The sequence below is a fragment of the Plectropomus leopardus genome, chromosome 13 (assembly GCF_008729295.1).
Source record: "Plectropomus leopardus isolate mb chromosome 13, YSFRI_Pleo_2.0, whole genome shotgun sequence".
NCBI lineage: Eukaryota > Metazoa > Chordata > Actinopteri > Perciformes > Serranidae > Plectropomus > Plectropomus leopardus.
Genome location: NC_056475.1, coordinates 4,063,413 through 4,079,010, shown reverse-complemented (window position 1 = coordinate 4,079,010; position 15,598 = coordinate 4,063,413). Strand labels below are relative to the sequence as shown.

Below are 15,598 nucleotides of genomic sequence, written 5' to 3'. Positions count from 1 at the left end.
GTGTGTCCCATTGTTATACAGTCATTAATAGCCATATTAAAATAGTACTAGTTGCTTTTAAAGTTTTTAGACTTGCTTTAAACACTCAGGGTTTCTCAGCAGGAAAATGATCTGGGATTGCTAAAACCTTAACATGCTCTTTGTCTCTTTTTGTTAAATGTACTTCCAACATCCACTAAAACTCATATTTAAAAATATTTCTTTTTGAATTTAAATTCCATCCGACAAATTCGAGCAGGTGTTTGTTTTCTTGTCGGGATGGACTGTTGAATTAGTGTGAATGTAGCTGTAATTAATCTTTTTAGAAACCTGGACGGCTGACACCAGATATTATTTTTTATCACTTGGGTTGACACATTTCTGGAATTGACGGGAGCAGTTTATCAACTAGTCAACATTTACATAAAATCTGATAATGACTTGAAAGACTCGATCTGACTTCTGTCCAATCGGTACAAAATACTCATAGTTCTGCCAGTGGAATTTAATTTCACTGGTGGATTCTTCATGTTGGAGTATTTAATTTGAAATCGATTTATTTTTCAGTGTCTAGTTTAAAAGTTCCTATGGAGCCAATTGTCTTGGATGTCTACTTCCTCTGAACGTTTGAAAAAAATAGACTCGACGCACATAAGAAGTAATAATGTGATACCCTGCTGATCCTTCCTTTCTCTTTCTGTTGGCCCTTTTGGAACCTTCGAAGCCGAATGAACAATCGTTCCTCTAACGATTAAGCCGCTGCCTTGTCGTTATAATGTGTCAGCATTTTAGCGTGCCATTTTTTGCCAAGTCTGAATCTATCGTAACTAAGTGGAAAGAAATTAAACAATAGCTGTAATCAAAATTTTGCATGGAAAATAAAGAAATACCTATGAGACAGCAATGATTCTTCACACGCTGAATATGTGGGAAGATATTTCTGTGGTAAGCAAACGCCTGTGGTGTTTATGAATCCAGATTCCCAGTTTGGCTTAAAGACCTGATGATGATGACCGTGGCGCGTATTCAAGGCCAGAAAACTGCTCCGAGTTTCAGGGAAGTGAATTTCTGTTGTGAGTGAATTATATGACTCTCCAGCCAGACTCAAACAACTTTTCAGCCCCGCTCTGTATATTTATTGAGACACATGAAAGGCTGCAGTGATTAATCAAGTTGGATTTCATATTCAGCGCCGCACCACATGATTGTTGAGGTTTTTTAGCCTCAATTGCACCGTGTGAGGTTTTACCTTCTGTTGTCCGAAGCAAATCTGTAAATGTAAAATCTAAAAACAGCAGGTCAGCGATTAACAAGAAGGGAAAGCTTTAAAAACACATCAAATGAAAACAGAAAGGAGCAATAACAATTAACATATTCTCACTCTCCTTTAAAACATCTCTCTTTCACTTTGTGTCACAGACTCCATCTGCAGCCACTTCGTCTCAGCCGTTTTGTATGCATGCTGGTCAACATTTCACTGTAACTTATTTAGTGGATGAGTGAAGGCTGTGCAGACAGAGCGAGTTTCGTTACGTGCCCACGATAAGCCAGATGAGCGGAAACATTGGAGCGCCACACTGTAGCAAACATGATCAACCATTTCAAATCCACCAGTGAGCTAGAAATGACCTCTTGCGGGGGGGGGGGTCCTGTGTAAAATAAATCAAATAATGTGGTGATGAAAAAAAAAACACACAAGGCAAAATACATCGAAAAGAATGCTGATAGGACCAGAGAGTACAAGCTTACACAATATTTCCACAGAGCTTTTTATACAGAAAAACTATGGACAACGTTAATAGTTGTGAGAGTATCACCCCCAAACATTGCAGCTTTGGCTACATGTGCTGAGATAAATGTTTCAGTATGTATGTAAGGTTTTAGCCTTTGTGTTAAAAATGGATGTTTGTGCAAATTGGTTCCTGGCATTTCTGTTACAGCTGCCAAAGATAAGACTGGTGCCAGTTAGGTTACTTTTGACATAACAAAGGTTACAGATTACTTGTTACCCTGTTTCAAATGTATTATGTAATGTATCTGTTTTAATTATTTTACCATTTATCTTTTTTTAATTTTAACCTTTATTTATACAGGTAATCTCATTGAGATTCTCGAGAGAAACATTTCAGAAAACACACAATATAGCACCAGTTAGTTACAGACGGACAGATGTATCAATACCGGACACCCAACATTTAAGTGAAAGTGCTAAGTGAAAGCAGATTTTTAAAAAAAAGGGAACAGTGTGTGGAACATGTTTCCAAAGATGCTTTTTCCAGTGCCCTTAAAATAACTTCAAAATCCCCTTGTAGGATCAAGTTGGACAGTTTCAGATCCTGCTGTAGCGTGTTCCAGGTTGAATGTAGAATCTGTGGATAAATTTCACACATATCTTTTTTTCTTTCTTTTTTTTGGCCATCGCTCGTAGCTACAAACAATGCAAAGGGCAAAGTACAGTTCAAGTGAGATGTTCAAGAGCAGCTAGTAACCACGTAGTTTTCACTTTCTATTTCAAGTGCAGGCTGAGAAATCAAAATATAGTTTTCTTCCCATGTTCAGAGTCAAGCATAGTTTTGTTATATTGTCAGTTTTGGTTTAAAGTAAATATACTGTATAATACAAAAACTTGTGAGGTCTGGCTTTACAGCTTGGCCACGAAAGATAACGCCATTGCTGCGCTGTGAGTCTTCTGGACGAGTCAAACTGTTTATTGAAACGTCAAAACAACAGATCTGACAGAAAATCTCTGTTTATGTGAATACAATGTTCTAATGTACGTTCTAACTAATCATATCAGCACACTGAGGTGAATAAGTTGTTTATTTCCCCAAAGCTGGACTTCGAAATGTTGGCAGATTTGTTGGCAAAGAGTTAAAAGGACCCCGAGCTTACGTGTGGCTCACAGAGCTGTAAACAACAACTTACGATAATTGGATCGATGTGCCACTGTGTGAGACTGTTGTACGAAAAACAAAGAGACATAACGAGACGATTAAAACAGGAACATGCGTACACAAATTTAATGACCGCTGTAATGGGAAGAGTAAAACTTCACCTGCTGCCCATGAGGAACGTTGGCGCTTGCAGCCGAGTGTGAAGGAATCATCTGCGGGCAAATTCTTGGCCGGAGTTAATAGCTCCTTCAGCTAATCATGAAAAAAACATGAACTTTGTGTGGGGGATGTGGTTTTCAGCAGCTCCATAGGACACCATAGATGCCCAAAAGCTGCTCTCACCAGCCAAGAAACTGTTGGTTATTGACCATTTTATTGCTTGTCTCACTTAAATTAGGTATATAAAATCTCTGAGTAATGCTCCATATACACTACCACCCATATCAGTACCCACAGAGGTGAATTCAGCATTAGCCTTTAGCATGGTGCATTAAAATCTAACACAGTTTTCACTATTTCATGAACTCATTAGAAAAATGTGTCAGAGTTTAAAAGTAAGATGCAGCAGTCCTGTTTTAACTACAAAACGTTGTGCATGGTTTAACTTTCACAGACTAGTTACAAGGGTTGTGACTAACAGCTGTATTAACAATTAATTAATCTGTTGATTATTACTGCACTTAATCAAAAAGGCAAAAATGTATTATTTGCAGCATACAGAAAGATTGCTGGGGGCCCCCAACCATTTTCAAATTCACAAAAAAAAAAAAGTGATTCACTCTGAGTGCATAAAACAGCATCACAAAGTTTGTTTACCAAAAAAAAGTGGCAGTGGAGGATCACCCACACGTCCAGATAAAACATGCAAAATCCTTGAAATTTATTTAAATCAAAGAACTGTCCTAAAATCCCAGAATCATCCTAAAATCCAAGAAATGTCCTTAAACACCAGCAACATCCTAAAACCCTAGAAATGTCCTAAAATCATGAAACATGAATGGGGTTGCTGCAACTGACCTCCTGTCCTTTTTCAAAATTGGCCTCCAAGCAAAGCAAGTTGAGTATCCCTGACAAAGACCTAACTAATCGATAATTGAATTTGCTGCCAGCTATTTAAATTATCAATAAGTTATTGTTGCAGTCAGTTGATTGTGCAGTCTCACTCTGTTTGGCGTCCAGGTCACTGAAACACTCTCAGCTTCGGTTTAATAATTAACAGCCCAACTTGCAGACTTTATATTTCCTGGCAGAAGCGGTAAACGGTAACAAATTGGTCCTCACTAATGTTCATGATTTGTAGCAGGATATTTATTACGTCATGGTGTCATTCAGCCCTTATAATATTTGTTTTTACAGCTTATTATTTTTATTCACCGGTATGTAAGCTGTTAGTGAATCAGTCATCTTAACCAGGAGAGGCAGAGCTCTGAATTATTGTCGGTGGCAGGTTATCTCCCAAAGCTCCGGCTCTCTACATACGAGGTGAATGTATGGAGACTAATGTGTGCGTGGACCTCACGGTCTCAGCTGAAGTATCCGGTCCACAGTTTGACCAGAGGGATGCTGGAGGGAGGAACACCTGGTTAGCCCCTCTGTAACAGGCTGTCATAAGACCTAATGAGCTGCCTGATTATCTTCCCGGGGGAGTATGTAAAACCTATGTACTCTGTAAAATAACCATTTCTATTTTTACCCCAGTGGACAAAAGCCTGCTGATTATAAATCACGGGGTAATTGTCCATGATGCAGGTCAGACATGCACAGGATACTCCAGAGTTTGATTTGGAAACTTTTTAACCTCCTGACACACGAAACGCAACGCTCTTGATGAAAATATCCTGCGTCCCACATTTCCTCCGCTGCCCATCTCCAGTGACGATGGAAGGCCGCTTGTCAGACGATTCCTAATAGCACGCACCAGTTGAACTTTTCGGATGTCTGTGGCTCCGACAGTGATCTCACAGCATAAAAGGCGGGGAAGGGGGAGGCGTGCTTTGTTACCTGGGCCACCCTCCCACGCCACATCATCAGCAATCAACCTCAAAAATTCTCCGTAGCCCGCCCACATTCGCGGTCTGATGTGAGGGTGATTAGGACTGACAAACCCAGGGAAACAGTAATACGTGGCATAAGCCAGGCTGTGTTTGTTTAGCCTCTGTACAGAGCTCAGGGCAAACAAGCAGGTTTCACCAAATGATGGGTGGCATGTACTGTACACTGACTGGTTCCCGCCGGCTCTAGTCAGTTTGAGTGTGTTTATGTGTGGTCGTGGCTCCAGTGGATTGGCAGGCTGGGATTGTATACACTGCTGCATTCTTTTGGCTGTTACTTTATCTTTGAGATGGATGAGGATGAGTCCCCGAATTCTCAGATGTAATGGGTCAGTTGCACTCGTCCTCTAAACTCTCACACAGACTCTGACCAGCTCTTGCAGTCACACCATAGACTGTATAAAAATAATCCATGTAGCCACTGTGACGTCACCTGTTGGTTTGTGTACTCACTTTTCAGTTTGGCATTTTGGTTGTTGCTATTCGGGAATTTTAGAGCCAGAAGTGACGATGTTTGGACGAGAGGGTGGAGCTGACTGAGAGCAGCCGTGCCCTTAATTATGCTTAACTTTAAGCCTTTCTAAAGTGAAAACGGATGCGTTCTTTAAATAATCACCCTAGTTGCAGCTGTCATAGCTCAAATTAGCAATAGGGATCAAAACTGTTTTTTTTGTGCCAGACTGTAAACATTTTTATTTCTGCTGTATGGCAGTGGTACTCAACTTATGGTCCGTGGGCCAAATCAGGCCCCCCGATACAGTGCTGGGCCCCCCTCAATCATTTTCTAATTCATAATGAAAATAAAATGATTCACACTGGGAAATGATTTTGTACTTGTTAGTATATGTAAGGTGCCAGAGAGCATAAACAGCCTAAAAAAAGCATCCCCTGTGATAGGTCCTCGCTAAGCCCCTAATGTTCTAAAATCTTAGAAATGTCATAAAATCGTCGAAATATCCCAAAATCCTAGAAAGGTCCTACAATCCTAGAAATGTTCTAAAATCCTTGAAATGTCTAAGAGCTTGTTTATCAAAAAAGTGCCAGTGAAGGTTCCCCTGTGCCCCCCCAACAGAGGTCCTTGCTAAGCCCCTAATGTCTGAAAATCCTTGAAATGTCTTAAAATAGTAGAAATGTCCTAAAATTCTGGAAATGTCCTGAAATCGTCTGAAACGTCCTAAAACCCTAATAACATCCAGGTCTCCGAGAAATGTCCTAAGAAATTTCCTAAATTCTAGAAATGTCCTAATGTTCCATAAATGTTCCAAAATCCGACAAATATCCTAAAAACCTAGAAACATCCTACATTCCTTGGCATTTCTCAAAATCTGAGAAATGTCTTAAAATCCTAGGAATGTCTTAAAATCTAAGAAATGTCCTAGAATTCTAGAGACATGTCTGGGGCTGCTGTCATTGGCCTTTGGCCTCCGGTCATTTTGCAAAAGTGGCCCCCAAACAAAACAAGTTGAGTATTCCTGTTTTGTGGGGATTGACTCACTTTGGAGCCAGCCTCAAGTGATCATAAGAGGAACTGCAGCTTTTGGACTTCAGCGTCGGCTTCATTTTTCCGTCCCGGTTGTTGCCGTTTGAGTCATGCCCACTGATTACCCACTGCACGCTCTGCGGAGTCCCCACAGCCCTCAGTGGGATTTTTTCGAATAGCTAAACAGGGAAGGGAGTGTCCAGACACAAAGGTGTGAGCAGCAGCGGGGAGACCTGGCCGGATCTGTTTCACTATGTCATCGTGTGAAAGACCCCCCTCCCTCCCGCCAGCTCCTCTCGCCTTTCAGCCGTCTTCAATGGGCCCTGGGAATTTCTCACCACGATCTGGTTAGCTCCATTACAAAAGAACCCCGTGGCCAGCAGCTCGAAGGCACTCCTCCGTACACACCGGCACAAGCACGCAAAAGACTCCACCGGCATTCATCACGATGATGTATGAAAGGGAAACTAGAAATGACAAGCTGTCTCAAGTGGACTGATTCTGAGCAATTTGTATGATCTGGTCTGGAGCTGTTGACATAGGAACACTCAGAGGTTGTTTCTCGTTGCCGTGTTTGTATAAAAATTTCTCCAAGATACTCATTTCACTGGCTTGTGGACTCAGAAATTTTCATTCCTGTCGTGTGTAACAGAAATCAAGCTGCAGTGTTTTTTACTCACCTTGATGACAACACATTGCCTCATATCGGTTACAGCATGCACCCAAAGACCAGTTTGGGTTTACAGACCAGAATCTAAACTTTACTCTTCAGCTGTTTGTTTCCATCCTACAGTCGAAGTCTTCATGGCGCCGACAACTGGAAATGACACCCAGCTTCATGTCGTTAAGCTGCCTCATACATTTCCCCCTCGTTTACAACCTTTTCTTTTCCCCCAGTGGAATACAACTCTATTTCATGGCCACTGTAGGTAAAATAAACATGCAATAAAAGTAAATAAAATAGTAAATTCATGAGGAAAAAAAAGAATTTACTGCCACTTTGATCTAAGAGAGTATCAGATATTTGCCCTTTTAATTTACCACTTTTATCTCAGAGAAAATCCTTTTTTTTTTACATTATTAACCACTTAAATCTCAATAGATATTAAAGTCTTCTTGTGAATTCACCTTTCTCAAGCATCCCATTTTTTTCACAGAAATTTACCACTTTATTCTCAAAGAATATTTGAGATTCTTTCATGTGGAGTACCCCTTTAATCTAAGACAATATTATGCAAATTTACCATTCAAATTTATGAAATTCAGGGTTTTTTCTCTGCATGTTACACCCCTCTGTTCCCAGCTCTGTACTTATTTTTATTTTTTAATCTACAATGGCCCTCATATGGTGTTGTAGATGACACAGCCAGGTCACTAATGTTTTTCTGCTTGTCTAAAGTGAGAGGAAAGAAGGGAGGGGTTGATGTTTGCACATTTCGACAGCCAGCGTCCAGGATATATGCCTTCCCAGGACAAAGGCCATGAGCAACACACATATATACACATAGAGTGCACTCTGAGAAGAAACTTAATGCAGCTTCCACCAGGGAGGGCCAGACCAGTTTATGAATATTGATAGAGTCTGGCTGGAGGAGCGCTGGGTCAGCTGTAGGGCTGCAGCATTCACTCTTCAAACTGTCTGAATGTGTTTAACACATCTCATTACAAAGACAGTGTGAAGCAGCAGTCACCCCGTGCTGGCTGCCCTGCACCGCTGCCAACCAGACACTTAGCCTGAGTGTTGTTGGTGCCCAGTGGCAGAGATTTGGCAAACGCTTGAGTGAACATGCGTGCAGGTAGAGTTTCAGATTCTTCTGCTTTGGCTTGTCGGAGGCATATATTGAGAAGAATCTTGGACCGGCAGGTAACACCCTCCTATTTTTTAATCCCGAACAGCGAGCACAGTAGTAATGAAGTGTGCTCGGAGCAGCCCAGTGATGTCACCCATCACTCTCCTGTCTTCACCCATATCCAGTTTCTGTACGCTGCACGCTCGGCAAAATCTCCCAGCATTAGGAAAACAATAGGAGGCACGTATACAAATGCACACTCATGCTCTCTCTCTCCCGCACACTCTCAGACATACAGGCGTGTAATTTGACATAGGGCTCCTGTCAGACACGCAGTGTGGTTATTACACACACTTCAGAGCTCAGGCCAAGTAATGGAATTTATAGATAGCATTTTGTTACGCCTCCTGACCGAGAATCAAAGAGCGCATACAGTATATCCGACAAACCCTGTTTACCTCTGCTGAGGCCATAATATTTATACTTTGCTCATATCTGATTCACGATTTTTGATTCGTGCTTTCTAGACCGTAACCTTGAGATTTCCTCGAGATCCGGAACTTTTTTTAGCATGTGGCCACAGAAAAAGCAAGCCCCCCCTGCTCGACGCTGCTATGCTCTTTCTGTTTCTAAACTGGTGGTGTTATTGATCTTGGCCTACTGCTTTAAACCCAATTCCGTTCAGCTAGCCCTGTGGACAGCACCGCGCCGTCATTTGGTCAGACCCTGAGGTTTACTCTGAGCCATGAATGGATCTCTGTGTTGTTCTGCTCGGTTTCTGACCGCTCCATCACCATCTGGGCTCTCGAGGTGTCACCCCTCAATCTGAGCCTCTTTTGATAAAGTCATCCTCTGATACTGTCATGACTGTTGTTTCTGTGACTCCCCCTAACACACACGGACCTTTTGAGGCCAGAACGCACACAACATGTGCAAACACACTGGAACATTGATCACAGACATGTGAAGACTCTGGTGCATGTCACACACATACCATACCGTTCATACCACACAGTTGACACATTATTCTGGCAGCTGTTCAGACAGAAAGGGATTTGGCCATTTTATGTAGAAATTTGACACACATGCACATGTGGCCAGTGCGTACTTCTCCTGTGTCACCAATCCTGCCATTAATCAAGCTTTACAAGAGCTACTCTGTGTGGTTATATATGAGCCGCTGTAAAGAATTTCAAACCGGTTTGATATGCGGTCAATCACTGGACCACACTGATGTACCGAAATTTGCCACTAGGTGTCACATTGGGCTCAGCAGCTGCTCCCAGAATGACACCCTGTCCTAACAACAAGCTAGCGTCCAACTATCGCATTGTATCCACAGACTGTACAAATAATTTTGGCTGTCGCTTTCTTAGTTTTTAAGGGCCAGTAGTGACCATATTTAGATACATAAACATAACATAACGTATATCATTGGTTACATACTAAATAAAGTGTCCGTTTGAGTGACATTAATTGAAGAAAGTAAAATAAATATATAAGTGTTCCTACCCAAACATGTTATATGCACCTTCTTCCAACATTTATGTAATTTAAAAAAATGTTCCTAAACCTGATAAAAATTTCCCTTTGTTATCATTTAACTCTGTAGGTTTAAACAGGTTTTAAAGGGTTAATTGGAAGATCTGAATACTTCCTCCAACACTTCATATTCAAATACAGAGCTGTGTTGCCTTGGACATAGGTAGCTTTTGCAGACTACTTTTTAAGTTGCAGAAGGTGCCGTAATAACAAATGCCAGTTTGGCCGATTTGCATAAAATCAAACAGGGTTAAGCTTGTACACTGAAGGGTTCTCAATGAAACAGGTATTGATGTGACTTGGGGGCTGCTTATACCCTAAAAACCATTTGTCTGCAGCTAAACTGTTAAACAAAGAACCAAGAAATGTGACCTTTGCCCGCTCGGGCTCAAAGATTTATTCCTCCGTTATTCATTTATTATCATGTCACTCGTCCATCATGCGCTCATGTAGGAAGAAGCAGTTATCCCGGGTGTGTGATGTGTCAGAGTCATGTGCACTGCATATCCTTACCAGAAGAGTGTGTGTGTGTGTGTGTGTGTGTGTGTGTGTGTGTGTGTGTGTGTGTGTGTGTGTGTGTGTGTGTGTGAAAAGCAGAGTGGTTGCCGTGGCACCTGGGTGGAAACAAAACAGATGTCAGCTGGTGCAGGCAGTGTGTGTGACAGAGGGGCCTCAGAGATATACGCCGGACGTGCGGCATGATGCTCCTCTGCTGTTCGGTAATATAGGTTAAATAAACTCTCCCGGACAAGAGTTGGCTCGCCATGACATCGCTCAACTGTTAGAAGAGATATTTCTGGCCCCGGCGCTGGAGTTTCAAGGTGGCCTTGTTGATTTTATTTCACTGGATTTGATTCTATCACCATAAAATAAAGCGCTGTGGTTCAAGGGAGGGAACATTCAAGGCCAAATTTAGAAGTGGGTCTACTGAAAGGAGAGCGAGAGATCATGGAAGAATGTAATGGTGTTTCTGATGTGCTCTCTTAGCCCCATTTCGTCCAGATGTTTTAACAGAGAGTTTGGTTTTTCTTGCCACCCGCATCTCATCCCCCTGTCTTTCCACACACCTTACATATTAGCGCACACGCCTGTTATCAGGGAAGGATGCCCATTGTGTGTCCAGATGAGTAATGGTCTGATGGGGAGAGTAGAAAATGTGTCACGGTGAAAGAATGCAGACTTCAGACCTTTCCTGTAGGTGGTATTTCTTTCTTCTCCGGACGACATCCAAACATGGAGAGTGTGAATACGGCTCTAAGTGATCCGCAGCAGTGCGAGCTCGCCGCACGCTATATGTAGGGTTGCAGGATGTACGATGTGGTAGGTTGTTTGAGGTTAATGATACAGTATGTGTTCCCTTTTCTTGCAGCTGAGATATCAACATGGCCTGACCACCCCGGACCTGCAGCAGACACTACCCAACCTGAAGAACTTCCTGGAGCATGGCCTGCTGGTCCGATGGTGAGAATCACTCTAATATTTCTTCAGAGGTCAAACCAGATGACATATCTACATTTCAGAGTTCCCACAGTCATGGGAAACCTGGAAAAGTTCACAATCACATTTTCCAGGTCTGAAAATAGTAGTGGAATTATTATTATTATTATTATTATTATTATTATTATTAATAATAAAAATACTAAACTTATATTTATAGATTACTTTTTATACAAGGAATGCAGGCTCAAAGTGCTTCACAATAAAAAATGCAACAAAACAATATTAGACAATCAAAAAGACAGCTGGTGATAAAAAGCAAGATATTAAAGGAAGAAGTAAAAATAATTTTTTTTAAAGTTTTGAAAAGTTATGCAATTTGTCAATAAATTCTTCTGTAATCTTCCGAAGATAACCTTTCTCGTAACGTAACATACATACATACATTTTCACTCATCCAGGGACATGTCATGGAGGCAGCAAGGATGGCTGGGAATAACATAAACAGCATATTTTTCATTTCATTTTCATTTTCTTGCTGTGTGCATGTCTCTCTCACCATGTATTGTTAGCTAAATTATGTTTAATAGAGTTTTTAAAAAAATGCATGGCAAGTAGGGCAAGAAATGAAGTATAATGGGTCATTGAAAAGTCATGGAAAAGTTTTTTTTTTAAAAAGGAACCCTGGTATTTACAGCAAGTTTGCTTCAATCGGATACAATGATCATTTATCCTGTAAAATACTTTTTCACCAATCTATAATTTTTCTATTACTATTTCTTTTTTATGTTCCCCATTACCGCCATCAAAACAGAACATATTCCCTTTCGTGGTCCAATTACCTGCGATATTTACAGACAACACAAAATCTAGAGATGCACAGATTCTGGGTCAGAACAAGTTTTACAGTACAATACAGTACAAGTTTTCAAAATAACACAGAAAGTCCTTGGATTTAACTCGCCTCTGTCAGTATGAATTCTGATAACAATTTTGCCAATTCTGACGTTTTTTGTTGTTATTCTTCACACACTTTGTGCCAAGTAGACAAAGAAAACTGATGTGCCCTTGGTTACACTACCTCTAATTTCTCCTTCGAACTGCATTTATTCAAATTTTCTTGCCAACAACTACATTTTTGACAAGATCTCATTTGAGCACATCGTAATATCGTTTATAAAATTTACCTTCGCCCGACAGCATCCCTTAAGTCAGTGCTTACAGTCTCACATTTGGCGCTGCGGCTAACTGAGCTGTCCTCCCTCTCCATCTCTCTCCAAGTGCTGTGTGCGGTCTTCATACCTCTGTTACATCCTCCTCCTCCTCCTCCTTCCTCCTCCTATAGACCTCCTCCATCAATAATTATTAATCTAACCTGTCAAAAGTAGTTATTTGAGTTATGAAATGATACTGTGCACCTTTTTCCTATCTTTTTATTCTGGATAAGAGCCCAACTGATCCTGGATTTTTATATATATGATGTAATTATTCCTCAGATTGTGGTTATCAGATACTTGTAAAAAAGATAAACCGTAAAACTTCACTTAAATAGCCTGGGCTATTATTTTTCCTAAATCATTGAACTCAATTCTTTAATGTGTGCGAAAAAAGTACACACAGGAAATCAAACCTGTTCTGAAGATTTTAAGTCGTAAGAATGGTTGACACAACCCAAGGTTGTATTATTTTCAAATGTGCAAAAAATGTTACACAAAAAATACAGACCCCTCATGTGCAAAGGCCTTAAGGCCTTTAAATAAAAGTACCACCTCATACCTCAGCTTTGTAATGATGTACCACATCATCAGTACCCATCCACAAATTTAAAAAAAGAGCAGTATCTGATGAGTTTTGCAGCAGCAGCCACGTTATCCCTGAGAAAAGTGGGACGCTTCGAGATCTGCCTCTCTCCCTCTGCAGGCGTATGGCCTGTGAGTAACCCTTCACTAAAACCTGAGAGTCGGTCTGTGTCAGACTTCAGCTCCACTGCCCTATAAAAGAGAAAGCTGTCTTTGATCTCCGCTCCTCTCCCAGGGTCAGCAAAGGGGAAAATGTGTATTACACACATTAATTGAATAATCTTTTGTTTTGAATAGGAAAGAAGCCATGAAAAGCCCGAGCTCTGAAATCAGCCTCCACCTCCTCCTCGCCTTAATGGGAAGTGGAAGGGCCCAAAGATACTGTAGTTGAGATGAAAGCATGGGCCGTTAACCTGAAGCTGTGTGTGTGTGTGTGTGTGTGTGTTGTGTGTGTGTGTGTGTGTTTAGTGTGTGTGTGTGTGTGTGTGTGTGTGTGTGTGTGTACACATATGCAAGTTTTTAAAGATGTGGAAGTGGAAGTGTAACAGTCCTACAGTGGCATGCCACAGCCACACTCCATGTACGACAACGAGACCACAGGGACAGGAACAAAAGCCGCCCTGTCCTGACTCTGAAGTCTTCAGACTGAGAATCGAGAAACTGCGTTTCTCATCAACTCGAGCAGCTCTGAGCTTCAAAAACTAACATTTAGATCAGTCGTCGTCGCACTGTCACACGATACAGAGCGCTGCTACTACACTGATGATTTAGCCACACCTTAGGAGTAGCACAAGATTCATATTTGCTTTTTTTGCACAGAGTTAGAAGATTGGTAAAATAATCTCATCTCTTGACGCACAAGTAAATTTAAAAGTAGATTGATTAACATAGTTTTGCCTGGCTTCGTACTAAAAGTAAAATCAACACACAAATCTGTAAAACTTACTCATAAAACACCCTCAAAACTTGAGCAGAAACATTTGGGGCTGAAAAAAAAGACCAAACTCAGAGGGTGCATAAACTGCTGTTCTTTTAAATGGGCCACTCCTTGAGGCTGGTTCCAAAAAAGCCAGAAACCATTAAAATCCATTTATTAATATATATATATATATATTTTTTAGGATCAAAGTTGTGCATAATTAAGGACACTGAGTGACAGGCTGTCTGCTGACAGTGTCTTCAGTCCATCCCTCATCACAGCACCAGCCCACAGCCCATATTGTCACCTCTGGTTCCAAACACCCAACGCAGATTGAACATTTTTATTCTTTTGCATATTAAACAAATATTGCATAATGTGTAAATAAGTGAGCTTTAGCTTTCATCCCTTCTTTACAGAAATAGATTCTTTATTTTTTGCTAATAAGCTATTTTTAATTACCTTGCAACTTCTCAATACAGGATGGTAAAGCAGATTTTGTTTATTTATTCGTTGATGTATTCACAGAGTTATCAATATGCCCCTGTATTTGAAATACTACTACTAATAATAACAACAACTTTATTTATATAGCACTATTCATGCAAAAAAAGAGCAACATTACATGCTGAACATAAAAGAACCTAAAACATTTGTGATAGAAGAAAATAAACAAGATGATAAAAACAGAAGATAAAAAATAATAAAGCATAAAATAAAATCAGTTAAAACAAGATAAAATAGCCATCTGTTGAAAACACATTTTAGGAGAAAGCAGTGGAAGAAAAAAAGTGTCTTAAGAGTTTTTGTTATTCAAGTTTTTAATAATCACACAGGCAAGCAAGATATACTGTAGCTCCCTCATGATACTATGAATAAAATATTAGGACGGAGCTATTTGCAAAATCCCAGAATTTACATTCTAAAAAGGTATGACAGGAAAATAATATCAGTCTTGATAAGGAAAAAAGTTTAAAAAGGGTTTAAAAAAATCAGCTCTGGTGGACGCTCCTGCAACCATTATGCCAGGTTCCTTTGAAACTTACGACATCTGTGGCGTTGTGTAACGACACCAGTGTAGTTATGATGCTGTTTGATATGAATCTTGACTGTCAGGTCGATGGGTTCTCTTGGAAAAAAAGATGTGCTCGCTTCCATGGATTTGAACTAAAATCTTAGAGAAACAAGTCTTTTGTGTGCTTAAAAAAGCCTTAAATCTTTAACTTAAACCTTCAAAAAAAAGGGTGCAAAACAGGTGTTCTACAAAAAATTGTACCCTTTTCTTAATTTAAAACCATGCACAGTGCATATTTCACCTTCAGCCAAGCTTAAAGCCTCCAGTGAGGATGAGGAGGTGACTGTTTTGCAATGGCCTGTAATAAGAAGGAAATGTATTGATTTTTCTTCACATGTTGTCCATATCAGTTCCAGTCTTCCTATCACCCTTGTTTGAAAAAACCTACATTCAGATCCAATTTCCAGTGCTGGAACTCAGCACATGAAATTTGCCAAATCTGTCAGGTGGATTGATTATCCTCAAGAAGTGCTCACGAACACAGATTTTGATAAAGTTAAAACCAAAATTTGAGAGAAAAAAGTCTTTGGTGGGCATAAAAGCTTAAATTTCTAACTTAAACCTGCCAAAAATGTGAGCACAAACAAAAGTGTTGTGTTTAAATTTGTGTTAATTGTGTAAATCTGCCCTCC

At 40.4% G+C, this 15,598-nt stretch overlaps 1 protein-coding gene across 1 annotated transcript in view; it reads left to right on the top strand.

Moving 5' to 3' along the window:
* Window positions 1-15,598, top strand: part of uvrag (UV radiation resistance associated gene) — a 119,497-nt gene that overhangs the window by 93,183 nt on the left and 10,716 nt on the right. The window contains exon 14 of the mRNA XM_042498843.1: window positions 11,106-11,197. Coding sequence (XP_042354777.1) covers window positions 11,106-11,197 — 92 coding nt within the window. The remainder of the gene's footprint in view (window positions 1-11,105; window positions 11,198-15,598) is intronic.